Genomic DNA, 12,269 nt, shown 5'->3' on the forward strand with positions numbered 1-12,269 from the left:
GGGGGTCATTGTTTAAAAATATAAGGGTCGCTCATTTAAGACAGATTTTTTTTTTTTTTTTTTAAATAAATTTAGAGTACCTATCCACCTACCCTGCACATCTTTGGGTTGTGGGGGTGAAACCCACACAAACACAGGGAGAATGTGCAAACTCCACACGGACAGTGACCCAGAGCCGGGATCGAACCTGGGGCCTCGGCACCGTGAGGAAGCAGTGCTAACCCAATGCGCCACTGTGCTGCCCCTCATTTAAGACCAATGAGGGTCGCTTCCTCAAAAGGCAGTGGAAGCAGAGAATTTGAATATTTTTAAGGCAGCGCTGGATAGATTCGTGATAAACCAGTGGGTGAAAGGTTATCGGGTAGGCAGGAATGTAGGGTTGAGGTTATAATCAGATCAGCCATGATCTTATTGAATGGTGGAGCGGGTTACTGAGGGGCCGAGTGGCCTACTCCTGCTCCTAATTTGTATGCTTGCTATGTAACACAGCAACGCCCACACATTTATTTTGCAGAGCTTTTAAGGAACACATCTTTTCCGCCAGAAAACGGGAAGGCTGGGAAGGAATGGGGTGGGGAAAAAGAAAGACGGTTCAGGCCTGTGAATTACTTTTTCCAAACTGCAGTAGTAAGTGAATATAGCCTCATTGCTTTGAAACAATCATCAGTCCTCTACCCTTTTATGGTGCTAGCTAAAGCTTCTTGCTGAGTCAGGTTTGCTTTGCCACAGATGAAGATACCCTTTAGTGCAGAGCATCCTGTCTGAAGTTAAGAACATTTAGAAACGGTATTTCAACTAATTACACTGATATTGCAAACAAAAAAAAGGTTTGCAGTGGACGACGATCGTTTTCACGTTTCTTTTCCAATGCAATCAAGGCGCTTTGGGCATCATCATCTATCCTGCCTCACAAGAGGGATATCAAACACAAGGCTGCGGCTTATCTTTACCATTTTTGTCGCGTGCAAAGAGTTAAAAGGATTGCCCAACCATTCAAGCATGCCAGACATTTTGTCAGCCTGAAAATATGACGAGCGTCGCCCGAGGGAGAAAACAAAGCAGCAACTAAAAAGTACTTTCAAAAATAATAGAGCCCCGATGTGCCGACAGGAATTTAGCAAGTCATTTAGAAGCGTAGGATTTTATAAAGATCTTTTAAATTGGAGATCCAGAAGAGATCCAGCGCGCGCACAAAACACCAAATACAAATAGCTGGGGGAACAAAAATGCTCAAAACATTTGCCTCTCCTTAATGCTTAAGTACGAATCAGTCATTGAACCTCGGCTAGTCCTAGTTGATCAATCAAAAGGCGTTCACGTCTCAAGCAGAACAACCCGATCACATGGTTAATGGACAGGGTTTGCCAAAACCCATCCATCACTTCAAGCAGAACAAAAGCAGCCTAAAGATTCCTCAAAACAGATCTCCTCACCAAACGAACAGAAATACTTATCTGTGCAAGTGCAGATATCCCCCCACACTTGTGCACACACAATAGGTATGAAATACATATTGGATACATAGAAAAACAAGTACACCGGACGGGCTGGTCAGATGGCCTGATCAGTCGCAAACGGAATTCAAACCGGATAGGTGTGAGGTGATGCACTTGGGCAGGACAAACAAGGCCACGGGATACATGATGAATGGCCGGGCCACAGTGGTTAGCACTGATGCTTCACAGCTCCAGGGTCCCGGGTTCGATTCCTGGCTTGGGTCACTGTGCGGCGTCTGCACGTTCTCCCTGGGTCTCCTCCGGGTGCCTTCAGTGTACCCGAACACGCGCTAGAGTGTGGCGACTAGGGGCTTTTCACAGTAACTTCATTGCAGTGTTAATAAGCCTGCTTGTGACAATAAAGATTATTATTATTATAGGACCCTGGGAAGCGCGGAGGATCAGGCGTCCCTCAAGGTAGCAGGGCAGGTAGACAAAGTGGCTAAGAAGGCATATGGTTTACGTGCCTTTACTAGCCGAGGCGTAGAGTGTAAGAGCAGAGAGTCTATGTTGGAACTGTACAACATGTTGGTTAGGCCACAGCTAGAGTGTGTTGTGTGCCTTCTGGAATCCACATGAGATAGCACTGGAAAGGGTGCAGAGGAATTTACCAGGATGTTGCCTGGACTGGAGAGTTGTAGTTATGAAGGGCTGGGGTTGTTTTCCTGGGAGCAGAGGACACTGAGGAGGGTGGGGGGACATGGTTGAGATGTATAAAATTATGAGGCGCATAGACAGAGTAGACAGGGACAACCTGTTCCCCTTGGTGGAGGGGTCAATGACCATCGGACATAGATTTAGTTAAGGGGCAGGAGGTATAGAGGGAATGTGAGGAAAAACATGTGAGTCTGTGACTCACCGCCTGAAAGGCTGGTGGAGGCAGAGACCCTCATAACATTTAAGATGTATTTCGATATAAGGCGGCACGGTGGCGCAGTGGTTCGCACTGTTACTTCACGGCGCCGAGGACCCAGGTTCAAAACACAGCAGACAAAGCGTGCACAGCGAGATCCCACAAATAGCAACGCAAATATGAACAGATCACCGCTTTTGTGATACAGTTTGAGGTATAATTATTGGCCATTGAGTGGAACACCCGATCTCCTCTTCTAGATATTACACTGGGATCTTTTACATCGACCTGAGGGGGCCACCTACCCCCTCCCCCTATCCACACAACCCATCTGCAAACCCCCTCCCAACCCCAACTCCCACCCACCAACACCCCCTCCCCAATCGACAATCCCACACCCAACCACCTACAGCCCGCCACCACCCAACCTAGACAGCCACCCCACCACCCATCTACAGACACCCACACACCAACACCCCCACCACCACCCACCAACCTACAGACAGCCCCCCCACCATCCATCTAGACACCGCCCCACCACCCACACACCAACACCTCCCCATCACCCATCTACAGGCACGTCCCCAACCAAGCACCACCTACAGACACCCCCACCACCCATCCACACACAGAAAATATATGTACAAAACCAAATCATTACATAAATATACATCTATATGTTTTGTGTGCAGGCGTGTACACATCAAACACCTACTCAGACAAAATGTACACAAGCCCTTCATCCCAACATTGTAATGAAGTTAATATTCACATGGTTTAGCACAGTGGGCTAAACAGCTGGCTTGTAATGCAGAACAAGGCCAGCAGCACGGGTTCAATTCCGGTACCGGCCTCCCCGAACAGGCGCTGGACTGTGGCGACTAGGGGCTTTTCACAGTGATTTCAATGAAGCCTACTTGTGACAATAAGCGATTATTATTAGGGACTGGTTTAGCACAGTGGGCTAAACAGCTGGCTTGTAATGCAGAACAGGGCCAGCATCGAGAGTTCAATTCCCGTACCGGCCTGCCCCGAACAGGCGCCGGAATGTGGCGACTAGGGGCTTTTCACAGTAACTTCATTAAAGCCTACTTGTGACAATAAGCCATTATTATTATTAAATCTGCGGAGCACTTTAGGACTTGGGTGCTCACTGTATCTGTAAAATAATCCTGTGACTTTAATGTACTGAATGGGTGGGGGGGTGGGTTTCTGCCAAATCATTTCCCTGTAGCTCGTTCCAACTCCTTCTTCCCTTTAATACCAGGCTATTGAATATTTAGGAAAACTTACTATTACGTTTCTCAGGCAGCTATTATTAATAACTGACTGTAATTATGCATTTGAACATGGACCAGAGTATACCCAACAGCAAGTTTGGTATATTAATACTTTGATGAGAGACATTTATCTGTGTGTGAAGGAGTTCAAGGCTGAAAATTAAAGCTATAAAATCCAACAACACACCTGGCATTCCACATAGTTTGGTTGCAGTGCACATTAGTTTACACGAGCATTCAATGTCACTGGTCTCCTCTGGTGGACCAGGATTATTAATCAGCTGCTGGAACCATCATCCGTGTTTGCAAATGCTCCTCAGTGTGTCCCCCTTTTCTTATTCCTATAACCTCCTCCAGCCCGACAAACCTCAGATGCCTCCGCTCCTCCAATTCTGACTTTGAGAGCATCGCCAATTTTGATCGTTCCATCACGGATAGCCACGGTTTCAGCTGCCTCGACCCCCAAGTACTGGAATTCGCTCCCCCACACGACAGTCATTGGGCACCACGTACGGACCACATGAAGACGGCGCTGGATTGGATTGGATTTGTTTATTGTCACGTGTACCAGGGTACAGTGAAAAGTATATTTCTGCGAGCAGCTCAGCAGATCATTCCGTACATGGAAAGAAAAGGAAATAAAAGAAAATATATAATAGGGCAACACAAGGTACACAATGTAACTACATAACACCGGCATCAGATGAACCGTACAGGGTGTGTTGATGAGGTCAGTCCATAAGAGGATCATTTAGGAGGCTGGTAACAGCGGGGAAGAAGCTGTTTTTGAGTCTGTTCGTGCATGTTCTCAAACTTCTGTATCTCCTGTCCGATGGAAGAGTGAGTAAGCCGGGCGGGTGGGGTCTTTGATTATGCTGCCCGCTTTCCCTAGGCAGCGGGAGGTGTAGATGGAGTCAATGGGTCGGAGGCAGGTTTGTGTGATGGGCTGGGCGGTGTTCACGACTCTCTGCGATCCTGGGCCGAGCATTTGCCATACCAGGCTGTGATGCAGCCCGATAGGATACTTTCTATGGTGCATCTGTAAAAGTTGGTAAGAGGTAATGTGGACATGCCGAATTTCCTTAGTTTCCTGAGGAAGCATAGGCGCTGTTGTGCTTTCTTGGTGGTAGCGTCGACATGGGTGGACCAGGCCAGATTTTTGGAGCTGTGCACCCCTAGGAATTTGGAACTGCTAACCATCTCCACCTCGGCCCCGTTGATGCTGACAGGGGTGTGTACAGTACTTTGCATCCTGAAATCAATGACCAGCTCTTTAGTTTTGCTGGCATTGAGGAAGAGATTGTTGTCGATGCACCACTCCACTAGGTTCTCTATCTCCCTCCTGTATTCAGACTCGTCGTTATTCGAGATCCGGCCCACTATGGTCATATCATCAGCAAACCTGTAGATGGAGTTGGAACCAAATTTTGCCACGCGGTCGTGTGTGTACAGGGAGTAGAGTAGGGGGCTAAGTTTGCAGCCTTGCGGGGCCCCGGCATTGAGGACTATTGCGGAGGAGGTGTTGTTGTTGCTCATTCTTACTGATTGTGGTCTGTTGCTCAGAAAATCGAGGATCCAGTTGCAGAGTGGGGAGCCAAGTCCTAGGTTTTGGAGCTTTGATATGAACTTGGCTGGGATTATAGTGTTGAAGGCGGAGCTGTAGTCAATAAATAGGAGTCTGATGTCGGAGTCCTTGTTGTCGAGATGCTCTGGGGATGAGTGTAGGGCCAGGGAAATGGCACATGCTGTGGACCGGTTGCGGCAGTATGCAAATTGCAGTGGATCAAGGCATTCTGGGAGTATGGAGGCGATGCGCTTCATGATCAATCTCTCGAAGCACTTCATTACGATTGAAGTTAGGGCCACCGGATGGTCGTCATTGAGGCACGTTGCCTGGTTCTTCTTTGGCACCGGTACGATGGTGGTCTTCTTGAAGCAGGTGGGGACCTCGGAGTGGAGTAGGGACAGGTTAAAGATGTCCGCGCAGGCTCGGAGTGCACGACCAGGGATCCCGTCCGGGCCCATCGCCTTCTGTCACCTTCAGCTGAGACTCCCAGCTGACTGTGCTCTTCTCCAACTCAGAGGATCCAGGTTTTAAGAACCGTTCTTTTTACACTGGCAATCAGAGTTCCAATGAGAATAGTGAAAGTCAGCACACAAGAGCAAGAAACAAACAGGCGTATGGAACTAATGGAAAAATTACTCGGAATGAGCACAATGACCGTCTCTCTCGGTTACGATTCTCAAACGGGACAATGAATTTACAGGTGTTTTCAGTCAAAGGCGCTGAGTGGATGTCGATCCATTCCCCCTCCCCTTGAGATCCCACCATCATAGATACTAGCGACAGGCACTGTATATAATGTAATGGCCTCTGACAATATCCAGGGGCTGAAGGCCTGTGCATCAGCGCTCACAGATTTTCCTGGCCAAACCGTTCTGGCACATCAGAAATACAGGTATTAACCCAATTTGGAAGATTGCCCATTTATGCCTGATCCACAATCAAAGACTCATAGTCCCTGCAGTGCAGAAGGAGGCCATTCAGCCCATCAAGTCTGGCACCGACCCTCCGAAAAAGCACCATACACCTAGGCCCTGTACCCCTACACATTCCCGTAACCTTGCCTAACCTTTGGACACTAAAGGGACAATAACCGTGGCCAATCCACCTAACCTGCACGTCTTTGGGCTGCGGGAGGAAACCGACACACCCGGTGGAAACCCACGCAGACACGGAGAGGATGCGCAAACTCCACACAAGACAGTCAGCCAAGGTTAGAATCGAACACGGGGGTCCAGGCGCCGTGAGGCAGCAGTGCTAACCACCCAGCCAATGATCCCAGCTAATTGGCACAGGGCAGGGATACGAAAGTTGGGGGACCGGTTTGTGGACGGGAAGTTCGCGAGCTTGGGTGAGCTGGAGGAGAAGTATGGGCTCCCCCCGGGAACACCTTCAGGTACTTACAGGTAAGGGCGTTTGCCAGACGGCAGGTGGTGGAATTCCCACGGCTACTGCCACACACAGTACAGGACAGGGTGCTCTCGGGGGGGTGGGTGGGAGTGGGGAAGATCTTGGAAACTTACCAGGTGATGCAGGAGGAGGAGGAGGCCTCGGTGGTGGAGTTGAAAGGTAAGTGGGAGGAGGAGTTGGGAGGGGAGATCGAAGGGGGGACGTGGGCAGATGCCCTAGGGAGGGTGAACTCTTCCTCTTCATGCGCGAGGCTCAGCCTCATACAGTTTAAGGTGCTGCACAGGGCACACATAACCGGGACAAGGATGAGCAGGTTCTTTGGGAGTGAGGACAGGTGTGTTAGGTGCTCAGGGAGCCCAGCAAATCACACCCATTTGTTCTGGGCATGCCCAGCGCTGGAGGAATTTTGGAAGGGCGTAGCGAGGACGGTGTCGAGGGTGGTAGGATCCAGGGTCAAACCGGGCTGGGGGCTCGCAATATTTGGGGTGGCAGAGGAGCCGGGAGTGCAGGAGGCGAAAGAGGCCGGAATTCTGGCCTTTGCGTCCCTGGTAGCCCGGCGAAGGATTCTCCTTCAGTGGAAAGATACGAGGCCCCCAAGCGTGGAATCCTGGATCAGCGATATGGCTAAGGTTCATTAAATTGGAGAGGGTGAAATTCGCCTTGAGAGGGTCGGTACAAGGGTTCTTTAGGCGGTGGCAACCGTTCTTAGACTTTCTGGCAGAACGCTAGACATTGGTCAATGGCAGCAGCAGCTCGGGGGGTGGGGGGGGGGGGGGAGGGGTTACTTTATTTTTGTTTACGTTATTTACATTGGAGGGTCTGAGGGGGTGTATACACCTGTTGTCTTAAGTCAGGGTGTTAATGTTAATTTATTATTTAGGTACGGGGGGCGGGGGGGGAGGGCGTTGCTTTTTTAGATTGTGTTTTGTACTTAACCCTGTTGGGTTCTTTTTTCTTTCTCATTTTGATATTGATATTTTATGAAAACCTTTAATAAAAATTATTTTTTAAAAAAAATGATCCCAGCTAATGAACCCAGCCAATTAGCCGTCTCCTCCCAGTCAAAGGTGACTAAAGGAGTCGTCAAAATACCATTGGAGCAAAACCTGCTCAGCAGTCTTCACTTTGGCTTCTGCGAGACACATTTAACTCCAGGCCTCATCGCAAGGTGCCGAATGCCCCGGGAGGGAATAGAAGCTGTCCTCAACATCAAGTTAGCAGTCAAGCAATTACAACGCCATACAACCTCAGCAAAACAAACCTTTGTATGTGGGCAAGATGCAAAACTCTCAAAAGGATGGCAAGATGGAAGGAGGGGCTGGTTTAGCTCAGTGGGCTAGACAGCTGGTTTGTGATGCAGAACAAGGCCAGCAGCGCGGGTTCAATTCCCGTACCAGCTGAGAATACTGAATTCTCCCTCAGTGTACCCAAACAGACGCCGGAATGTGGCGACTTGGGGCTTTTCACAATAACTTCATAATAATCGCTTATTGTCACAAGTATCATAGAATTTACAGTGCAGAAGGAGGCCATTCGGCCCATCGAGTCTGCACCGGCTCTTGGAAAGAGCACCCCACCCAAGGTCAACACCTCCACCCTATCCCCATAACCCAGTAACCCCACCCAACACTAAGGGCAATTTATCATGGCCAATCCACTTAACCTGCACATCTTTGGACTGTGGGAGGAAACCGGAGCACCCGGAGGAAACCCACGCACACACGCGGAGGATGTGCAGACTCCGCACAGACAGTGACCCAAGCCGGAATCGAACCTGGGACCCTGGAGCTGTGAAGCAATTGTGCTATCCACAATGCTACCGTGCTGCCCGTGAAGTAGACTTCAATGAAGCTAAACCAGCCCTCATACTTGTGACAATAAAAGATTATTATTGCTATTAAGTCATACCTGACTGGGAGGAAGCCCAGCCACCCCTCCCATGATTTTAAACGGGGTTAACATTATTGAGAAATCAATCACATCAGCATCCCGGGCTCCCCGCTAACCAGAAATGGAACCTGGTCAGCGAGATCAAGAATGGCTATCACAATACCAACACAAATAAGCCCAGAAAATAAATTTTGTGCAGTCAACAGTTTATTGGACGTAAGGTTAAGAGAAAAGGGAGGTGGGTTCTGAGAACATACAGTTTAGACTCTAAGAGCTGGTGCAGACTCAATGGGCCGAATGGCCTCCTTCTGCACTGTAAATTCGATGATAATCTATGATATGATTCTATGATAATAATCTTTATTAGTGTCACAAGTAGGCTTACATTAACACTGCAATGAAGTTATTGTGAAAAGCCCCTAGTCGCCACACTCCGGCGCCTGTTCGGGTACACGGAGAGAGAATTCAGAATTTCCAAATTACCTAACAAGCACCTCTTTCGGGACTTGTGGGAGGAGACCGGAACACCCAGAGGACACCCACACAGACACGGGGAGTACGTGCAGACTTCACACAGGCAATGACCCTAGCCAGGAATCGAACCTGGGTCCCTGGCGCTGTGAAGCCACAGTGCTAACCACTATGTGAGTGACCGTGCCGAAATGTCAAGAATGGGGAACTGTCGCGATGAGGGGTGTTCTGGGATACAGAGTCTATTTTTCTCTGAAGGTGACAGCCCAGAGGAGATTTCATAGCAATTTTAATCCCACACTATGGAGGAGTTACAAACAGGATGAATAATGAAAGATTATTCCCTCTGGTTGCCACCAAGAGTGCAGAGCAAAGTATTTTTATGCAGACAGATCTTTTTCCACAGAGAGTGACTGGGGCAGAGATCGCTGCATCTTTCAAGGGAAAAGGTAGAATCTTAAACATACTGCAGCAGAGAGGGCGTTCAGCCCATTGTTTTTGTAAAAGAATCCAAAACTACCAAAGCCCTCATCATAGCACCGCATCATCACCCAGTAGCTTCCTTTTTTTTCAATTCCAACTCCATCTACAAGTTTGCTGACAATACGTCCACAGTGGGCCGGATCTCGAATAACGATGAGTCAGAACCAAGGAGGGAGATAGAGAACCTAGTGGAGAGGCGCAACGACAACAATCCAGCAAAAATAACACGCACTAACAGATTCAAAAACAGCTTCTTCCCGCTGTTACCAGGCTCCTAAACGACCCTCTTATGGTCTGACCTGATTAATACTACACTCCTGTATGCTTCACCCGATGCCAGTGTCGATGTGTTTACATTGTGGACCTTGTGGGCCGCACGGTAGCTAGCATAGTTGCTTCACAGCTCCAGGGTCCCAGATTTGATTCCCGGCTTGGGTCACTGTCTGTGCGGAGTCTGCACATTCTCCCAGTGTGCGCGTGGGTTTCCTCTGGGTGCTCCGGTTTTCTCCCACAGTCCAAAGATGTGCAGGTTAAATGGATTGGCGATGATAAATTGCTCTTAGTATCCAAAAAGGTTAGGTGGGGTTACTGAGTTATGGGGATAGGGTGTAAGCGTGGGCTTAAGTACGGTGCTCCATCCTAAGGGCCGGTGCAGACTCGATGGGCCGAATGGCCTCCTTCTGTACCTTAAATTCTAATGATTCTACTATGTATATTGTTTTGATTTTCTTTTCATGCACTAAATGATCTGTTTGAGCTGCTCGCAGAAAAATATTTTCACTGTACCTCAGTACACGTGACAATAAACAAACCCAAATATCTATTCAATTCTGCTTTAATTGATGCTACCACATCCATTTTCTCTGGATAAACAAGGTGGAAGACAAGAGTGTACAGCACAGGCAATTTGGATTGCTCCAAGAAAAAAAACAGCACAGGCAAGGTGAGCCAAACAGCTTCCTTGTACTCACCAGCTCCATTTCACTTTGGCTATGTCTGTCAGCTTTACAAGACGTTGGCACCTTGTGTCATCACATGATGCACACTCACAATCACACACTGTCCCAACAGCACTCATGCGCCCCAAGACAAAGTCGGAAATCCTTAGACAGTGTAGAAACCACTGCCACCTGAAATCAGCTTAGCTCTGCGCAAAGTGCTCAAAAGTAAATTCAGATTGTGCACCATTGAGGCGCACTTCTCTTTAACAAACAAATGCATAACAATACTGCAGAAAATGCCCTTTCTTCATCTGATTCAGAGTGTCGCCATGTTACCTTCCAACTCACCACCCCTCCCAAAAAATAAACCTTTTATCTTCCAACATTTATGCCACGTTGCGAGTTGTCAAAATGCACTTTCAAGTGTACATGAAAATTTATGTCAATACCTCTCTCCTGCCACTTGCAAAGCTGCAACCAGTACAATGAGCATCTTGGATGATTTCATAGAATTCCTACAGTGCCAAAGGAGGCCATTTGGCTCATTGAGTCTGCACCGACCCTCCACCCTATTCCCATTCCTAACCTTTGGACACTAAGGGCAATTTAGCATGGCCAACCCACCTAACTTGCACATCTTTGGACTTGGGAGGAAACCGGAGCACCTGGAGGAAACCCACGCAGACACGGGGAGGAAGTGCAAACTCCACACAGACAGCCATCTGAGGCTGGAATTGAACCCGGGGTCCCTGGTGCTGAGGCAGCAGAGCTAACCACTGTGCCACCCACCCATTTGCATTTTTTATTTCTAAAAAAAAAAAATCAAGTTGGGAGAAAGAAACCATTCTTCCAAACTCAGCAATGGAGAAATGATTTTTGTATGATTTTTCAATAAACGAAAATGGTAGCAACAGAGAAAAAAAAAGACAGGCCGTTCGGCCCAACGGGTCCATACTGGCGTGCTGCAAGCAAATCGCAATTTAAAACAAGGTTGCGCCGGTTTCAAAATTCCCACTCGGCATGACAATGAAGTAAAGACTTCTGGACCATGGGTCGCTTTTCACGGGTGGACCCAACTCTTGCTGAGGGCAAGAGAAAGAAAAGCTACTATTCAGGTCTTAGCCAAACTACACACCCCCAGGTTAAAGACTACAAAGCACGTGTCAATCGCGTCCAGACGCCACTTTGTCCCCATTTCACCGACCCCAGAATGGAATGTTTGCCCTGACGGGAGTACTCACTTCACAATCCACACTCACAAGTCAGCTCCATTGAAACTAAAGCGTGCCACACAAGGTCTTTGCATCTCCTCCGTTCCTCCTACCGACTGGCTGGAGAACCGGATAGGAAGGAACCGGGGCGGGGTGGCACAATAAAAGGTGGGGCAGAGAGATGGAAGAGCCATCATAATCTTAAACAACAACAAAAAAAAAAAGGCACTCGCGCGTACGGGCTAACCAACTCCATGTGCAAGTCAAATTATCAAAGTCAAATTCATCGCCACTCCCTCCCAGGTCAGTGCAGCTGTGCAAACAATCCGGGGGGGGGGGGGGGGGGGTTGCTGCACCTTTGGGGACATCTATTGAGCTACTTTTTTTTTTAAAACAGCAAAGTTTGGTGCATAATATCTGGGAGGGGAGGATGTGAAGTTTAGAAGAGTTCAGGGACAGAACTCACCAGAGCGAACTCCAGGACCACTGGGCTCCCCTGAAAGGTGGATGGGGGGGACACTTGATCTGAAAAGGGGGGGGGGGAGGGAGGAGGGAGTCGGTTTGGACACAGCCTCTCTGCCACAAGCGCTCCTCCACGGGGGCTGCTGCTGCTTCTCACACATACACTCTCTCCCTGGTTTTGCTCAGTTGGGGTTTTCTGGTCTAACCA

The 12,269-nt window shown here is 48.6% G+C and overlaps 1 protein-coding gene across 5 annotated transcripts in view; it reads right to left on the bottom strand.

The window, feature by feature from the left end:
• hic2 (hypermethylated in cancer 2) overlaps positions 1-12,269 on the bottom strand; it is a 134,290-nt gene that overhangs the window by 20,163 nt on the left and 101,858 nt on the right. The window contains exon 1 of one of the 5 annotated variants that reach the window (XM_072474747.1): positions 11,630-11,791. The exons of 3 other annotated variants lie outside the window; for them this stretch is intronic. Coding sequence is in view for 1 of the 2 variants with exons in the window: in XM_072474408.1 (XP_072330509.1) it covers positions 3,997-4,037 (41 nt within the window). In the remaining variant the exon portion in view is untranslated. Of the gene's footprint in view, positions 1-3,996; positions 4,047-11,629; positions 11,792-12,269 lie in introns of those variants that run through there. One more of the 5 variants, XM_072474408.1, reaches the window with a different exon arrangement.

Source organism: Scyliorhinus torazame, chromosome 1 (genome assembly GCF_047496885.1).
Source record: "Scyliorhinus torazame isolate Kashiwa2021f chromosome 1, sScyTor2.1, whole genome shotgun sequence".
Classification (NCBI taxonomy): Eukaryota; Metazoa; Chordata; class Chondrichthyes; order Carcharhiniformes; family Scyliorhinidae; genus Scyliorhinus; species Scyliorhinus torazame.